We start from the raw sequence: 19,816 nt of genomic DNA on the forward strand, positions 1-19,816 counted from the left end.
TCTTATTAACATTTAATTAAATATTGGGTTTATGTCGCCTGATTCTGTAATTGGTTGAGATCTGTACATGTAACTTATTTGTACCTTCATCATTAAAGGCATATCACTTTGTGTTACAGCCATCATTTGTTGGAAAATTGGTTTTCCGCCGATTGGTTCTAATGTTTCGCTTGAAGGCTGTTGAACTTGAAGCATCCAACTTTTAGGTGCCCCAAACTTAACCGTAAACCGCTCCAGTGGCACTTTTCCTAGATTGAAGATTGATGCTCTAATTGCAATTTGCTTAAAATTATTTGGATTCTTCACCACTTCGAAGTATATTACATAATCAGGCATTCTTAGTGCTTCCACAGCACCTTTTGGTGGTGTTATATTAGTTTCTGTTAATGATTCTAACAATGAATTATCTTTTTGTGGAGGTTGTTGTTCTGTAGATTTATTATAATCGTCTATTAAATTCAGTAAATCATCTTCATGATTCTGTTGAAGAGTTTGTTCACCATTTTCATTCTGTACTAAAGGAGCAAGTACATCATCAACGATTTCTGGTTCATTTAATAAGTTGACCATTTCACCAGCGCGTTGTTGCACGTCAAGGTTTGGTGATTTATATAATTTCGCAATGAATTCTTTTGCTTCATCTTTCTTATTAATTCTAACGGCCAACTTTGTAATTGCCGTAATGATATAACCTTTAGTTTGATCAGAAGTCTGAGGCATTAACATAATTCTTTTCATATTCTCGAAGCTTCCGTCGTCCACTTGCAAATATTCACCGATAGCCCAACACGCCACTTGGACCAATATTTGGTTATCTGAATGCCTTAACAATGATTCACTTAACACCTTAATTCCATTATTTTGTAATTCCAACGAATGTGAAATCATCTTACAAAACGAAGATATTATTTCTGTACCGACATAATTCCCATTCTCTAACAACATCCGATACACAATGTCGAAGTTCCATTTCTCATTCGGCGCAAACCTTTGTATTGCTGTAAATAACTTCGAAACAAGTTCAACTCGAAATTCAGAATCGGCCAATTTGACGTAATCTAAAACTTCCGGAATTACTGTCGTCGCATTCGTTTCGTCAACAAGTGCTGAGACTACATTAAGTGCACGACGACGTATAGAAGAATCCCTATTATTCAAACAGTGGACAATCTGCGACTTGTACCGTTGGAGTGCAATCGAGTCATTACTCGTACGTCCAATGATTTCGTTACCAATATACAAAACTCGTGAGAACACCGATAGAGAGGAATACAATACGTTCTGATCGTTCATCTGTAAAAGTCGGCCGACTTGTGTAAACGCTAAACCGCGCAACGATGGATTATTGGCGGTGGATACGACGGTTTCGACGGCTTGGAACAAAAGTGACCGACAAGGGTTACGATGGATGTCGACACCGGTGACGATGGACTGTAAGACGTCATCAAGCTCTTGCGATGGCTTCTTAAGGAGAGATAGGATTTTCATGATTTTGATTTGAAGAAATGGATCATTGAATGTTGAAACATAGAACTCTTTGGATTGACGCGACTCATGTAATTGCTTTAGTATTTTGGTGAGAGGTTTGGTATACTTTTGAAATGTTGAGATTAACGACGGATCAATTTTGATTAGTTGTTCCATCAGATTTAAGCACGCGGTTGTGATTGAGTGGATCCCAATTTTCATGAGAGGTTGAACACATTGCGTAAAGTTCTCCATGAGATCGGGTAATTTTTGAATAATTCGAAACGAGGCAAGCGCAGCTTTCTTGACAACGCTGTGGTCAACTGATTTGATGTGCTTCAAAACTTCGGTGAAAACTGTTTGGCACATTTCGGGTGATCCGTTATTTGCGATGAAAGCTAACGCTAAAGATTGAATCTGTGGGTCATTTGACTGTAGGTCTTTGAGAACTGTCTGTGTAATGAGCACTGAGATTTCGGATGTTTCGTCAAGCATAACTGAGGCAGCAATGTATCCGATCCGTTTATATGAAAATAACTCATGGCTCATTAATGTGAGAACTTCCATGTAACCATATGATACATTCTCCCCAAGCGTTCCAAGAAAAATTAACTTGGAGACAATTCTTGGTCGCATACTTGGTTCACATTTTCGAATATATGATCGCATGTCGGCTTGTTCGGATGATATTATGAATTTTTCTTGTTCAGCATTTTCTGCAAAACGAACAGCTGTGATAAAATCGCGGAGGGAACGCGTCATTTGGGGTTTGATTATTGGGGTGCCTTGTTTTTCAATTGATTTTGATCGTTAATAAAAATTGCTTTGTTTTGATGAATAAGAAATCGATTCTTGTATGGAATAGTAATCTTAAATATTTTGTATTCAAAAAATAGCAAATCTTCCATTTTATTATTTCAGAATTTTTAAGGTTGTACTCCAAACGGTCGCCACCGAAAAAATATTGTTTTGTTAATAAATTGATACATATTTATAATTTTAATATGTAAACCAAAAAAATATTTATAATTATTAATGCTCTTTGTTAAATACTAAATTATTTTAATTGAAATTTTTTTATGATAGATAATCAATTTCATTTTGAATCAAAAAGTTGAAAAATCTCTCTATTACATTTTTTAGAATTATATGGTATATTTAAATTTTTTATTAATTTTGATTTATATTCAGTTAATATTGAGTTCTATTCATTTTAAAATCAAAAAATCATGAAAATTGATTTTGAAATATAATAAACAACATAATAATACCAATTGATGCTACAATATTATTTTGATAAATTATTATTTGATTTGGAGATAAAAATGTTTATAACAAGAAAATACGATCAAAAAGCATAGAAAATACCTAAAAAGTTGGACATGAAAAACCTGTTTTCAAATATATTTTTCTTATTATTATTTATATACAAATATAATTCTCTTGTATTAAATAAACAACATAATTATTATATATATCTTAAATTTAAAAAATAATATGATAATATTATGATGTTATCTTGTAATTTGCAATTGAAATTTTTTTTCAAAATTTCTCCAATATCTCTCAATAACTTTATTTTAAATATTTTTTACAATATTCTGATGTTATTTATTTTTTTATCTCTTATATCCATTCCTCTCTATTCATTTTAAGTTTCATTTTTTAATGATTGCATTGTTTTTAATCGTTTTATATTCAATATTTTTTGTTTATTATACCAATTTTCTGATTATATTTCCGATTTTTTTTTTTGATGGTTTTCATGAAAATAATCATCACAATAATCTAACATAATTGTGTTATGAGAAAAAATGATGAAATTCATTATGAGTTTGTTAAATACAATATAATTATTTATTTTTCAAATTATAATCTAACATGGAAATCTTTATACATGTAATAATCTAATAACTCAATATGGTAAATATTTACATTATGTAATATGACAAGATCTTTCTTATTCTGTGTACGATTATTTTCCGTTCTGAAATATTCATTGGTTTTTCTTGAAGTGAGATACTCTCGTGGAGGAAGTACTGAGTACTATTTCATTATTTTATTTGATATTTTCAAAAACATTTATAATATATATTACCATTTGATAAGTAAAATCTGTTTTTTTGTAGATTACTTATTGCTCCTTTTTCCTGAAGAAACTTTACTACTTTATCACAACAAAAAAAATTTGCAAGTGAAAGTGCTGTATTAAATAATTTGATAAATTTCCAAATCTAATTTTGGAACTGCAAATTAACGAAATGATATTTATCCGAAGCATTGATTTCAATTCCTTCTTGTTCACATAGTAATTTAACACCTTCTAACCCTCCGTATTTTGATGCAAACATAAGTGCTGTTCTAAATAATTTGAATAATTTTCATATTTTAGCTTGAAACTTCAAATCAATTGAATAAATAAAAAACAAAACATTTATACATTTTCTTTGGCATTAATATTAATTCCATTTTGTTCAAGTAATAATTTAACTATTTCAACGTTACCATATTCAGATGCTATCATAAGTGGTGTTTTAAATAATTTAAATAATTTCCAAATGTTGATAATAAATAAAAAATTAAAAGAATAAACACAATCTGTTTCGTTAATATTAATTCCTCCATGTTCGAGAAGTAATTTGACTATTGTTGTGTTATTAATATCAGATGCATTCATAAGTACTGTTTTAAATAATATGAAAAAATTCCAAATAACATTTTGAGATTTTATTTGGAATTTACAATAAACATTAAACAATCTCAAATAACATTCTTAGCGTTAATATCAACTCCTTTATTCTCAAGAAGTATTTTAAATATTTCTATGGGATCATCTTATTCAGATTTACTTTCAGATCCTGCAGGAATTAATGAATACATTAGTGCTGTATTAAATATTTTAAATAATTTCCAAATATTATTTTTAAATATAAAATGATTAAAATAAATTCTATCTTTAGCATTAATATCAATTTCTTCTTGTTCAAGAAGTAATTTAACGATATCTATATAATCATTTTTAGTTACTATAATAAGTGCTGTTTGAAATAAATTAAATATTTTTTTTTACATATTATTTTAGAATATCAAATTATTTTTTACAAATATCGTTTTTAGCATTAATATCAATTCCTTCTTGTATAAGAAGTAATTTGACTAATTCTATATTACCATTTTTAGATGCAATTTCCAAATTTTATTATGAAATATCAAATTATCAAAATAAATTTTAAATAAAAATATTAATTATCTTTTGTATTGATATCAATTTTTCCTTGTTCGAGAATATATTTAACAAGTCCAATGTTCTTTGATTGAGAAGAATAAACCAAAATATCATCAGGCATTTGATTATATTGTAGAAAATGTTTAACAAGAATTAAGTTGCCTATTTCTGCTGCTTTATTAATAATATGAGTATCAATTTGATCAACTTCTTTATTTAAAAATGATAATAGTTCGTAATTGCTATTACATACACAAATCATAAGTAAATAATTATTTAGAATTCTTCTTCTGTTAATTTCATCATCACTAGACAATGCGTGATCTTTTTGATTTCCTTCAAATTTATTTTTATAAATATATTTAAATATATCATTTTTATGGTATTTGATTGCTGTTTCATATGCATCTTCAAATGATGAATGATTTTGTTCACATAAATGAATAATTTCTTCATTTCCACCTGCAATTGCATATTTACCTGTATTTTCTACTTTTGCACCATTTATAAGTAAATATTTAAAACATTTAATAGATCCAAAAAATGCTGCATAATCAATTAATTTAACATTATAAAGATTAATAAAATCACATCTTTCATAAAGTGATGGTTCAACATATTGATTAAAATCAAAATCATTTTGTGATGATATTTCTTGAAGTTTTTCGATTTCATCATTTCGAATTACGTTTGCTAATTCATTTGGATTATGTCCTTCTGCAATTAATTGTTTATGAAGTTCCCAATCATTCTTTGAAAGTTCTTCATAATTTCTAAAAAAATATATTATTGGATCGATTTAAAAACCTTCAAATAATCCAAAGACAGAAACATGTTTTTTATTATTTTGTTTGGTATTTGATTTATTTTCTGCTTCAGTTTTGTAATGTGCAAAATATTTTGATAAAATATTTTTGGTTATATTTGAATCAACTAAATTTTGTTCAATCATTTTCTCTATTAAATAATATGATTCTTGTGAATTAATTTGAACGATACAATTCGAAAAAATTTCATTTATTTTTGGATTTATTTCTTCTTCTTTTATTTGAATTGATTTTAAGTAATTTATGTATATATTACTTGAGTTTTTTTGTGAGCAAAATGCAGAATAAACTAAATTGCTAATAACAAAATTGGATGAATATGGAAAATTAAGATCAAAAAATTTCATGGTTTGATCAATTGATATCTCCATATTTTCTTCAGTTAAATTAAATATAACATGCTCTAATATAGTAAGTAATTCCATGTAAACTGATTTAAATTTTCCTTTTTCTTTTTCCGGAAATTTTTTCTTGTCTTGGCTGTTGAAATTTCAGTGATTTTTTCTCTATATAAAGTTATAATAATTTACCTAGATAGCTATCATGAACAAAACATTTTAAATTATGTCCTGATTTAACAGGGAAAGTATAATCTTGAAATATCATGCTAATCTTGAGTTAAAAAAAAGATGATATAAAAAACACATTAATCGGCCTATACGTACAAAAATGGGTATCACCCATCGAACTTGAGATAGAATTAAAAATAGCAATTTATACAAAAAAATTTCATAAAAACGAAATATTTATTAAAAATTTTTCCGAAATGGAAATTGATAAATTTTTCTATAGATTTATGCCCCATTTTCTATACTCACATATTCTCATAACAAATCATGAAAGTTAAGAAAATAAATCATAAACAAAGCAAATAATAAATATATTTTTTTTATTATTTATATTTATACCAATTTCTTAATGTGCGAGAAATAATTTTTCAATTTCTTTGTTCCCACATCTTTTGGCATGCATAAGTGCTGTATAAAATAATTTAAATAATTTCCAAATATTTTTTTGAGATATTAAATAATTAAAATAAAAATTATCTGTAGCATTAATGTCAATTCCTTTTTGTTCAAGAAGTAATTTAACTATTTCTGTATAACCATTTTTAGCTGCTAAAATTAATGCTGTTTCAAATATTTAGAAAAATTTCCAAATATTAATTTCAAATACGAAAGTATTGAGACAAATAAGAAATAAATCAAATAAATACTTTTAACATTAATATCAATTCCTTTTTGTTCAAGAAGTAATTTAACTATTTCTGTATAACCATATTTAGTTACTATAATAAGTGCTGTTTCAAATAATTTAAATAATTTCCAAATATTATTTCGAAATACAAAATTAATATAACAAATAAAATTTTTATAATTAGCATCGATTCCATCTTGATCAAGAAGTAATTTAGTTATTTCTATATAACCGTATCTAGAAGCTGTTAAAAGTGATTCACAAGCAAAAATTATTTATAAATATATTTAAAGTTTAGATTGATTTTTTTTAGACTTAAAACATATTTCACAAGTTCGATATTTCCTGATTGTGAAGAATACACCAAAATATCATTCGGAAATTTAATGGTTTTAAGGAAATAATTAGCAAGATATAAATTACCTATTCTTGCAGATTCATTTATAATAACTTTTTTAATTTTCATGCCTTTTTCTAGTAAAAATAAAAAAATTTCATAATTATGTAATTGTATACATATTATTGCTAATTCAGTTAAATCTTTAATTTCAATAATTTTATTTTCATAAATATATTTAAAGATATCATTTCGGTGAAATTTAATTGCTGTTTCATATGCATCTTCAAATGATGAATGATTTTGTTCACATAAATGAATAATTTCTTCATTTCCACTTGCAATTGCATATTGACCTGTGTTATTTAATTTTCCACCATTTATAAGTAAATATTTGAAACATTTAATAGATCCAAAAAATGCTGCATAATCAATTAATTTAACATTATAAAGATTAATAAAATCACATTTTTCATAAAGTGATTCTTCAATATATTGATTAAAATCAAAATCATTTTGTGATGACATTTCTTGAAGTTTTTCGATTTCATCATTTCGAATTATCTTTGCTATTTCATTTGGATTATGTCCTTCTGCAATTAATTGTTTATGAAGTTCCCAATCATTCTTTGAAAGTTCTCCATAATTATCAAGGATTTGTCTACGAAAAACAGGGAATTTTATGTTATTTATTTCTTCTTTTGTCATGTAATTGGCAAAATATGGACTCTTTTTTGTTTTAATAATTTTTGGATTAATAAGGTTGTATTCTACCATTTTTTCAAGAATATAATTAGAAACATTTGTGTATGAATTCAGAAGAAAACTAGAAAGTACATCAAAAATATAGGATTTGGAATTATTATTTCTTTCAAATATTTCAATTTCTTTAATGAAATTCAAATACACTTCTAAATTATTCATTTTAATAGGAAACAATGTGTGTATCATCTGGCTAACAATTAAGTTAAAAGAGTATGGTTGATCCTTATCAAATTTGTTAATGATCAAATTTGTTAATGATCAAATTTGTTGAATTGAGAACATTTTCACTGTTCATATTATAAATGATATCAGTAATAGTTTTTAGGCTTTCCCATTCATTCATCATTTTGTAATCGGTTTTTGTATTGAATACTTTCCTAAAAAGCGCTCAAATTTTGTGATGAAATATTGATATCGATACCACATGTGGTTTTATTACTACAAATATTTAATATGATATGTTTAAATGATAAAAATCACAACAGTAACTTACGATCAGAACCTGTTATTTCAAAAATTTCGAAAGCTAGATATAGCAAATAAACATTTATATTAAAATAATCTATATTAATTTAAACAAAACATTTGAGTGGAATTAAAGCACATTTTCTATCTGTCTACTTTGTAGAGAAAACTCAAATCAATTTCACTGTTCGAATTTTTTAAAATAAGAAACTTAAAGAAATGCATACATTCACTACGATATAGTGAATATGGAATTATTTTTTATTTTTTTTAAATTCAATGATTATGAAACAAATTTAGAAAAGAGTTGCCCTACGAACAACACGCTTAAAGTCTTCAAGAGTAACTTTACCATCGTGGTCTCTGTCAGCTTCTTTTATCATTTCATAGAGTTCTTCTTGACTCATTGATTCTCCTATTAGATCTGCAACATATTTCAAATCATCAATATCCAAATAACCATCTTTATTGTTGTCAAACAGCCGAAATGACTTTTCAATTTCTTCATCGCGGTCTGGCTCACTGATCTTTTTTACAATTGCTTCCATAAATTGTGGGAAATCCAAAAGGCCGTCACCTTTTTTATCAACATCTGTGATCATACGTCGGAGCTCTTCTTTGGTTGGCTCAAAGCCAAGTGCACGAAGAGCTACTCTGAGTTCATTAGCTTGAATCTTACCAGTTCCATCAGTGTCAAACATATTAAAAGCTTCTTGTAATTCAAGTTTTTGTTCTTCAGTAAGGTCAGCACGTTGAGATTTTCGATTCTGTCCGGAAATCATTGTTGTTACACAAACGTATTTTCTTTCAACTTGCTGATAATGACTTTTTGAATAATTTACATTGCATTGAAATTTTTTTGAATGGTGAAGCATTCAATTTTTATGAAGACGTATTTTCAATACTATTCTTGATATTGTGTAAGTGGAGTATTATTACAAGCTTGTAATTGACATTTTCTAGTTTCATTCAAATAATTCATGACGAGGAAATTTTCTCTGAATTTTTTCAATATTATACAAAAAGTCGTTAACGACACAATGCATCTTAAACAAGTTGGAAAAGTTTGAAAAGTCAAATAAAAAATATCAAAATGAATGGGAAACAATAAAATCAATAAAAGATATTATTTTTAATTTAGATAAAGAAAATATCTTTCAATCAGTAAATACAATATTCAACAAATTTTACGAAAAACATCCATTATCATTTGACATTATTATTAGTAAAATAATATATTCATTATTCACCATACAATTAACTGGTTCTGATATGTATTTAAACTTTTTAAAAGAAGTTGATAAAATAGAACAAAATAAAAAAAGTGATTTAAGAATATTTAATATATTTACAAATTTTCTTATTGGCAAATCTACACATGAAGCATATTATCTTCTTATAAAAATGATTGATAATAATTTTCTTGAAATAAATATTGTTGGCATAATAGAATCATTGTATTTCATTCATTTATCTGGAAAAAACATCGAAGATATAATATATATAAATTTTTTAGATGAAGACAAATATAATATTAATAAACTTAAAAAGAACAATTGGGAACTTCACAAATTAATTGAAGAAGGAAATAATCCAAATGAAATAGCAAAGATAATTCGAAATGATGAAATCGAAAAACTTCAAGAAATATCATCACAAAATGATTTTGATTTTAATCAATATATTGAAGAATCACTTTATGAAAGATGTGATTTTATTAATCATTGGAATGTTACATTAATTGATTATGCAGCATTTTTTGGATCAGTTAAATGTTTTAAATATTTACTTATAAATGGTGCAAAAGTAAAAAATACAGGCCAATATGCAATTGCAAGTGGAAATGAAGAAATTATTCATTTATGTGAACAAAATCATTCATCATTTGAAGATGCGTATGAAACAGCAATTGAATACCATAAAAATGATATATTTAAATCTCTTTATGAAAATAAAATTTATAAAATAGATAATTTAGAAAAATTAGGTGAGAAATGTCTTTTACATCATAATTATGAATTATTTACATATCTAATTGGAGAAGGAATGAAAATTAGCAATTCAATTATTAATGAAGCAGCTAAAATTGGAAATATATTTCTTGTTAAATATTTTCTTAAAGAAAATCAACTTCCTAAAGATATTTTAGTTTTCTCATCTAGAAAATATTGAACTTGTTAAATATATTTTAGATCAAGAAGGAATCGATGTAAATTCTAAAGATTTTTATTTGTTTAATTTAAAATTTATTTCAATTATTTTGGAATTCAAAATAATATATATGGTAATTGTATAAAATATTTAAAACAGCACTTATACAAGCAACTAAAAATGGTCATACAGAAATAGTTAAATTGCTTCTTGTACAGGAAGGAATTGATATTAATACTAAAGGGATTTATTTGTTTTATTTAAAATTTCTTTTAATAATTTTATATTTCAAAATAATATTTGAAAATTATTCAAAATAAATGAAACAGCACTTATTATTGCATCTGATAGAGATTATACAGAAATCGTTAAATTACTTCTTGATCAAAAAGGAATTGATATTAATGCTAAAAATATTTATTTGTTTTATTTGATATATATATTAAAAATTTGATATTTTATGTTTTTATTTGAAAAGTATTTAAAATATTTAATTCAGCACTTATGCTTGCATCTTGGAAAGGTAATATAGAAATTGTTAAATTACTTCTTGAACAAGAAGGAATTGATATTAATGCTAAAAATATTTATTTGTTTTATTTTTAAAATGCTTTAATAATTTGAAGTTTCAAAATAATATTTGGAAATTATTCCAAATATTTTATACAGCACTTATGGTTGCATCTTGGAAAGGTCATACAGAAACTGTTAAATTACTTCTTGAACAAGAAAGAATTGGTGTTATTGTCAAAAATATTTATTCTTTTTATTTGAAATTTATTTTAATACTTTTTTATTTGAAAATATTATTTGGAAATCATTAAATTTATTTGAAACAGCATTAATTTTAGCATCTCAACATGGTCACACAGAAATAGTTAAATTACTTTATGAACAAAAAGGAATGCATGGTATTGATATTGATGATTAAGATAAAATGAAAGAAATTGTATCTCACTATCTAAGATATGGACACGATGTAACGCCCTCAACATCCAAATCTACAAAAACAAGTAAATAAATATACCTTCTCAAAGTTTTGATATTTCTTCACAATGTTTTATCAAATTCGATTATAAATTAAGACATTATTTGCAATAGAACGCACCATTGATTGTGGCTATTATCAGATTATATACATTGTTATATTTGGTGATATATTCATTTTTAACTGATGTATTTAAACTTGACCACAAAATAGATCGATTGTGAAGATTTTTCAATTGCCTTTCAAATTTCATATTTTTTTTCATTTATATAAACATAAACTATTCAATACCAGTGTCAGATGTTGCGTAGTCAAAAAGACTTCAGCATGCTGACAAATTTTGAACCATCGTTGAATTAAAAACGAAATACACTTTAACGTTCTCATCAAAAAAATAATGGATTTTCAAACTTTCGAAAACATCAAAGCTAAAATATCTTCTGCTACAACTTTTAAAGAAGCTTATACACAATCACACATCTTGTTTACAAAAGCTTTCAAAAATGCGAAAGAAGAAAATCAAAAAATTTTTCTAAATGAGCTATTCCGGTGGTCACAAGAGAAACTACACTCGCGAAATACTGAAGATCGCCTTGGCACATTAGTAGGATTTTCTTTTTATATTGATATTGAAGAAGATCAAAACCAACTTATTTTAATCAATCAGAATATCGAAAGAATCCTACCTTTGGAATCCATTATTTTAATAGAAGGAATAGCTCATATTATAAAACGTATTTTAAATGTTATCACATATCCAATAATCCCCAAGCTTTTTGAACGATGTATTTCCTGGCTCACAACAAGGGCCACACGTTCCGCAGTAATGTCTTCTGTTTTTCTTGTTCATCATCTTTTTTCAATTGATTCCAATTTTTTTATCAAGTCATCAAATGAACTTAACACAATAATTTCCACTGCAATAAATATTGGCACTGAAGAAATTCAACAAATAGCAGTAAATCTCTTTCAGCGTTTAATCCAATTTAGTCCACAAGGTAACCATATCGTTTCCGCACAAATCACAACAATCCTTTATAGCGCCCCGGCAAATTTACCTCGATATCTCTTACTTCTTGAGTCTTTTCTAGAGAACAACAGTGATGTATGCATTGAAAAAGCAAAAGATATCTTTACAAATATTCTTTTGTTTTTAAAGTCAAATGCCACTCCAGATTATCTATGGATTCTCATTAAACTTTGCAAAGTACTCCGCGAAACAGCACTTGAATTTTCCGATTCAATTCTCTCACTTTTTCAGAGTAACGATAACATCAATTTCAACGATACCAATGTTTGTGAGGTTTATTCTAAAATTATGAAGTTTATGCCAAAAACATTTTGTATTTATGGAAATTTATTACTTTTAACGCTTAAAAACAATGCTAATTGTTTCTTTATTATTGGTACTAGTATAATCAAATATTCACCTGAAATAGTTGATCGAAATCTTTTTTTGAATACAATGAAAACATTAAATTTTAATGAATATTCGATTAACCTTTGTTCCATTTATTTTAAGACATTTCCAGAAGATTCCACAAATATTATTAATATATTTAAACCAAAACTTGAAGAAGAAATTAAAACAATGAATTTATATATTATTAAATTTATATCGATATTATCAAATATTAAAGAATTTGAAATCGAAGAATTTTGGGATTTTGTTTATAATTGTTTCATTAATTCAACTGATGAGGAAATTAAAAACATATCAATACAAACATTAATAATTATCCTTCAACGCTTTGACAAAGAAAAACAGAAAGAATTATTAATATTATTATATACGAAACAAAATAATTTTTCAACAAAATGTAAAATAACATTTTTTTATTCTATTAATGATTTTTTAATAATAAATTTTTCAGATCATTTGTTATTTTTTATTATTGAAACTCTTTATTCAGATGAAGAATATTCGGTTAAAATTTCGGCATTAAATTTAATATCAAAAATTCAAAAAATTATTCCGAACATAAAAATAGATTTCTTCCAAACAAAACTTGAACAATTTCCTTCATTTTATTTCCAGAATTATTTAAATGAAGATCGATTAAAAGAAATATCAATGTTACCATTATTAATTCGAAACAGTGGAGAAATTATAACTAATTATCAAACGAATTTATTAAAATTCTTATTAAAAATCCTTAATTCGAGAATAGAAGTATCATTGACAATGCCAAAAAGAGTTTATGATAAATTAGAACAAAAAGTTGATCAAAAAATTCGTATTTATACATTAAAAAGTATAACTGAATTAGCTAATAAAAAAGCGCTTGATAATGATATGTTATTTTTAACAATATCTTCAGTTGTTAATCAATTTTTTATATATAAAAAGACCGGAATTTATTTAGCTACAATTAAAACATTAAAAACAATTTCCCGAAATTTTCCTATAATTCAACAAATTAGTAGTAAGAATATTGTAAAATTCCATCAACAATTATATCAATTCTTAAAGACTTCAACGAATTCTAAAGTTAATAAATCAATGTTACAATTATTAGGTACTATTGGTGCATTAGATCCACATCAATTTCATAGTCCTAAAACTCATATTCCAACAAATGATTCATATCCATTATATGATAAAGAAAACCGAGAAAAAAGCACATTAAATTATGTAATGAAATATATTTTAGGACAATTAAAAGATGGTAAACAACATGAATTACCTGTTTTAATTAATGCTTTGACTTATATATTTCAAAGTGATTCACAAAAATGTTTAATATATTTAGAAGATGTAATAAAAATAATTAATTCATTTCATATGAAACCTGAATTAATTGCATCTGATGATTTATTACATTTTTTAACGACTATAATATTAGTTGTAGATGTAGCAATTTTACCTTATAAAGATGATATATATAAATTAATATTACCTTATTTAAAAGAAAACACAAGTATTGATGCAATTAAACTTTTATGTGCATTAATTTTTGCAATTAAATATAATTTTAAAGAATATGGACCAAAAACATTTAAAATTATTTATAATTTAATACAAAAAGAAGAAGATTCAAATATTATAATTAATTATTTATTAGCGTTAACATTAATAGTAATTTATGCTGATGGTACAATTCGATTATATTTTGATTTAATTCAAAAATATATTTTAAAATGTGATTTTGTATCAGAATTCGCTATAACATTTTTATGTCAAATATTACGAAATTGTTCATTTCCTCAAATAGTTTTACCTTCATTTCATTTAGTATATAATTTTATAAACACAAATAATCATTTACAATATATATCAATCCGATTAATTGAATTATTAATCATTCGATTTCATTCGATAATGTTTTCATTACCAATTAATTTAAATGAAATACATCCCGAAATCACAAAGTTTTTAAAAGAAATTAATACAAATTCAACGTTTGAATTCTTACGTAATTTCGATGCTGTACCTGATCCTTATCCAATTCGATCGAAACCTTCAATACAACCTTCATCATTATCACAAGTATTTAGTCGTGGAAGACTTCAAAGTTCAGTAAATGAAAATGATTGGTCTTCATGGTTATTACAAATCACACAAGAACTTGTATTATGTTCTAATTCACCAGCTATTCGTGCATCACATCCATTATTACGAGTTTCATCTGATTTTGAACGTGGATTATTTCCTTTTGTCATAGTATCTGTATGGGATTATTCTGAAGATAAAGGGAAAGAAATGTTAAGTAATTATTTACTAGAAATAGTTCATAATTCTCATACACCTACTGATATTTTAGAGGTTATAATATCTGCTTGTGAAGCTATGGATAGAGCACAATTTAACTTGTTTAAAGATCCTTTAATTATAGCGCAAATAGCAGAAAGATGTAATTCTTGGTTTATAGCTATTCGATTTTATGAGAAGATATCGAATTTAAATAATGATATTATACCACATTTATTACGAATACAATCATTATTAAAACGGAAAGAATCAGCTTTAGGATTATTATCTATAGCTAAATCACCAAATAGTAATTGTGAATTACTTGAAACTTTATCTATGTGGAAACAAGCTCGTGATATATATTCACAAAAATTAAATGAAAACAAACGTAATGAAAATTATTTAATTAAATATTTATCTTGTTCAATGTTAATTGAAGATTGGGAAAGTATTAATGAAATTAGTAAAGATTTTAATTCATTTCCTAAAAATATTCAATCACAAACAGCAATAATATTTGCAGCGGCTGCAAGGTATTCGAAAAAAAACGCAAAAAAATTTTTACCATATATTAGAATCGATGATCCTAATACTTGTATAATGAAATCATTAATCGCTTTAGATTTAAATCAAACTGATACTGCTAAACAATGGTTTAAACGAGGGTTTTCTTTATTATCAATGAATATGTCTTCTTTTTTATCAGGTACTTATGAGCCATCACTTTCTATTATATATAAATCAATGATATTTATGGAATTAAAAGATATAATATATCAACGTGAAAACAAAATTACATCAAAAGAAATTTTATTAATATGGAAATCTAAAGCAGATTATATTAAACGTGATTCAACTCAATTAGGTCATATTTATAAAGTTCAACAATTACTTCAATGTAATAAAGAAGAAATGTTTGAAATCAATTTCGATTATATAAATTCATTACGTAAATTACATGAATATAACTTATTAGAGAATTGTTTTAATGATATAATAAAAGAAGATATTAATAACGATAAAATTAAAATATTAAAAGCAAAATATCGTTTTGATAATCAATTAACTAATAATTGTAATGAATTCATTGATATTATTAATAATTTAAGTTATAATGAAACATTTTGTGATGCTGTTTGTGCTTATGTTAGTCGTTGTCCTATTAATCCTAATCCAATACCTTTGTTAAAAATTGTAACTGAAATACAACCAAATAGAATTAAAGGTTGGAAACATTGGGCATTTTTTAACTTAGGTTGTGCACAAAATGATTCTTATAATGAAGTTGATCGTAATAATTATGCGAGTAATGCTATACATGGATTTGCTACATTAATATCATTAACTCGGCCTTCATTACATTTATTATGTCATTTATGTAATTTGTTTTTTACTTTTGGTCCACATTTAACAAATTTTGAATGTGCTGCAAAGAATTTATTGTCTTTATCTCCTTCTTCTATCATACAAATAATACCACAATTAATGATACATTTCGATAATGAAAATAAAGATGTACGAAATGTTGTCTATAAAATTGTACGGAATTTTTCGATAAATCATTTTCAAGCATTAGCTATCCCTTTATGTTTAGTTGAAAGAATTCCAACATCATCGAAAACATTATTAAATTTTATTAAGAAAATGAGTGAGAAACATTTTACATTAATGAATGATACAGAAACATTTACTTCAGCAATGTTACATATCGCTGTTACATCTGTTGAAGAAACTATAATATTATTAGAGAAAGCAATTTCTTATTATGAAAATGAGAAATATGATGAAATTATAAATATCTTTCAACAAATTATCACTATAATGAAATCTAAAAAATCACAATTTGAAAGTAATCTATTAAATGATTCGAAAATTATAGGATTTAATGTACAATTAGGTCGAATATGTGGTGGTGCGGATAAGGGTAAAAATGGTATACAATATAAAAGTTTAGTAATAATATGTAATACAATGACATTAATAAAGAATGCATTACAAACTAAAATGGAAAGACTTCCAACAATTGATATAAATGATTTAGAACTTAATTCGATTGATCATCCTTATTCATTAGTCGTTCCCGGATATTATTCCGTGGATAAAACTCCAATCACAATACACAAGATTGGACATGTAATGAAGATGATACCATCTGCGAAACTCCCACGAAAGTTACGTATAATAGGTAGTGATGGTCGAAATTATAAATATTTATTAAAAGGTAGAGAAGACTTAAGATTAGATCAACGAATAGTACAATTGTTCTCATTAGCTAATTCCATTTTACATGATGATAAAAACGGATTAGAGAAACATTTGAACATTAAACAAGTACCAATTGTACCAATATCACCAAACGCTGGTTTAATAGTTTGGGCTGAAGGAGGAGAAACTTTATATTCAATGATTTCTTGGCATCGGAAAGTTTTAGGTATTATCGAAAATGAGGAACAACAAATTATCCGTGATTACATTGGGAACAATCAAATATACGGCGAAAAAGAAGCAACTTTAAGATTAAGTATCATCCAAAAACTTGAGTTACATCGTGAAGTTTGTTCTTGTCATTCTGATGATGATATTCGTGAAACAATTTGGTTACAATCTCAAAACGCCGAAATTTGGCTGAACAAAGTTACAAACTTTTCGAAGTCAAATGGATTAATGTCGATCATTGGTTACATTATGGGTATTGGTGATAGACATCCATCGAATATATTAGTGATGAAAGGCACTGGTAATGTTATCCATATTGATTTTAGCGATTGTTTCGAAAAGGCGAATTTAAGAGCTTATGTACATGAAACTGTTCCTTTTAGATTGACGAGAATGATCGTAAGAGCATTTGGAGCAAGTGGAGTTAATGGAGTTTTCTCTATGACTGCGGAATATGTAATGAAGTTAATGAGGAAAAACAAGGACGTGTTGTTGGCTTTTTTGGATATTTTCGTCAAAGATCCAATTACGGATACAATTTGGTATCGAAATAGTGAGAAAAGAAATGAGGAAAAAGGAACAATGATGAAAAAGGCAATCAGTAGAGTCAGTGACAAATTATGCGGAGTGGAATTCGGAATGAAATTGAACGAAAAAGAACAGGTGAAGAAGTTAATAGAAATGGCAACAGATGAAATGAATTTGGCGCAAATGTATTATGGGTGGGCCCCCTTCTGGTGAACTCAATTACACTTAAATTTGTTTGTATAAAAAATATGTTCGTGAAATTATATATTTTTATTTTTTGATGAAACATCATAATGATTTTCAGAAAAAAAAAAAATGGAAAAATTGCAAAAATATATTAATTGATAGCTTGTTCTTATGATAAATTTGGATTAAATTGATAAATTATATGTAAAAAGAAATAGTCAAGAAATAGTTGTCTTTTCATATAACATTTCCTCGAGAATATGCTGTGGGTTGTTTTCATTGGAACAACAATTCTTTTTGGAAGCACACTAATTCAGCTTATTAGAAATAAAAACTTTCAGACTTTGTTGCATTTTACACTTTCTTGGCTTTTGGGATCAATGATTACTTCTTTATTAATGTTCATAATCAATTTCATTGTTCCTTTAATAGGGTGTATTTTAATTACTATTGCCATCCAATTGTTTGTGATATATGAAGGTAAAAAATTACTCAAACATAATTTCCCAGAATCACAATTTAAGTTTGAATTTGAAAATTCTTATCCATTATATATTATAATTTTTTTCACAGGTATTCTTTCTTCCTATCATCTTTATCAGACATATTCTCAATATCCATTTCAAGTTCCTTCATACGCAAATTTAATCTTTGATTCAGAACAATCATTTATTTCATCACTTAAATATGGAATTAATCGTAGGCGCAGAAACATTTTTTATTATAAAGATCCACAAGTTAATAACCAATATTTTCATTCATATGTTTTTCCATTACTTTACACAGCGGCATTAACGTCTTCCGGGGCTACCCTAGAAACCGCTTCCGTTTCAATTTGTTTTTTGAATACGGTTTCGACGGTTATCCTTGTTTATTATTTCTCACACCAATTCTCAAGAAATCCATTTTTATCAACATTATGCTTTATACTTAATAGCTCTTGGGCATTTTTGCGATCATTTTTCGGTTCTCTTTCATGTCAAAGTGATCTTATTCATGATATTTGTAAAAGGGCACCAGTTCCTTGGTACCAAACATTAGCTGTTGTTTTAAGCTATTCCAAGACATCATCTTTTACAGTTCCATTGATTATTGCAATCATACTTTTATTACAAAGATCTCATGACAAAGGTTCATTTCGAGAGAGTTATATTTTTGCTGGTGTTTTATCCATATTCATACCCAGTACTATTGGTTCCATTATTATTTTTGCTATTGGATCCTGTTATTCACATTCTTTTTCATCATTTATGCCTTTTTCAATCTCATTATTATTTAAACTTACTCATTCCCACCTTAAAAACTTTCCAATTTGGCGTGAGTACCAAATGGCTGGTGTATTCTTTTCTCCTTTTGTTGTGATCTTCGAAATGTTTGGTCCCATGTTTATAACGTCACTTTTCCCGTTTATTCCTCTCAAAAGCATGAGTGAACTTCACTCGTCATTTGTCTTTTTAACGGCCTTTGCAATTCTATTGTTTATTCGCGATGGCAATGAATCGTATGAAAACATTGTTATTATAACAAGTTCTGTTTTACCATATTTCTG

General features: G+C 26.2%; 3 protein-coding genes across 3 annotated transcripts; 1 reads left to right on the plus strand and 2 right to left on the minus strand.

The window, feature by feature from the left end:
* Positions 1–12: 12 nt before the first annotated feature.
* Positions 13–2,229, minus strand: GO595_003240 (Adaptin N terminal region family protein; the record flags this gene model as incomplete). The annotated part of the gene is made up of 1 exon (XM_067916239.1): positions 13–2,229. One exon carries the CDS (start codon positions 2,227–2,229, stop codon positions 13–15), a length of 2,217 nt encoding a protein of 738 aa, XP_067777041.1.
* Positions 2,230–8,580: 6,351 nt separating this feature from the next.
* On the minus strand, positions 8,581–9,066 carry GO595_003241 (centrin-1; the record flags this gene model as incomplete). The annotated part of the gene is made up of 1 exon (XM_067916240.1): positions 8,581–9,066. The coding sequence occupies one exon, from the start codon at positions 9,064–9,066 to the stop codon at positions 8,581–8,583; it is 486 nt and encodes a 161-aa protein (XP_067777042.1).
* An 8,055-nt stretch (positions 9,067–17,121) lies between these two features.
* Positions 17,122–18,294, plus strand: GO595_003242 (PIKK family atypical protein kinase; the record flags this gene model as incomplete). The annotated part of the gene is made up of 1 exon (XM_067916241.1): positions 17,122–18,294. The coding sequence occupies one exon, from the start codon at positions 17,122–17,124 to the stop codon at positions 18,292–18,294; it is 1,173 nt and encodes a 390-aa protein (XP_067777043.1).
* Positions 18,295–19,816: the final 1,522 nt, after the last annotated feature.

Source organism: Histomonas meleagridis (assembly GCF_020186115.1).
Source record: "Histomonas meleagridis strain 2922-C6/04-10x chromosome Unknown contig_20, whole genome shotgun sequence".
NCBI lineage: Eukaryota > Parabasalia > Tritrichomonadida > Dientamoebidae > Histomonas > Histomonas meleagridis.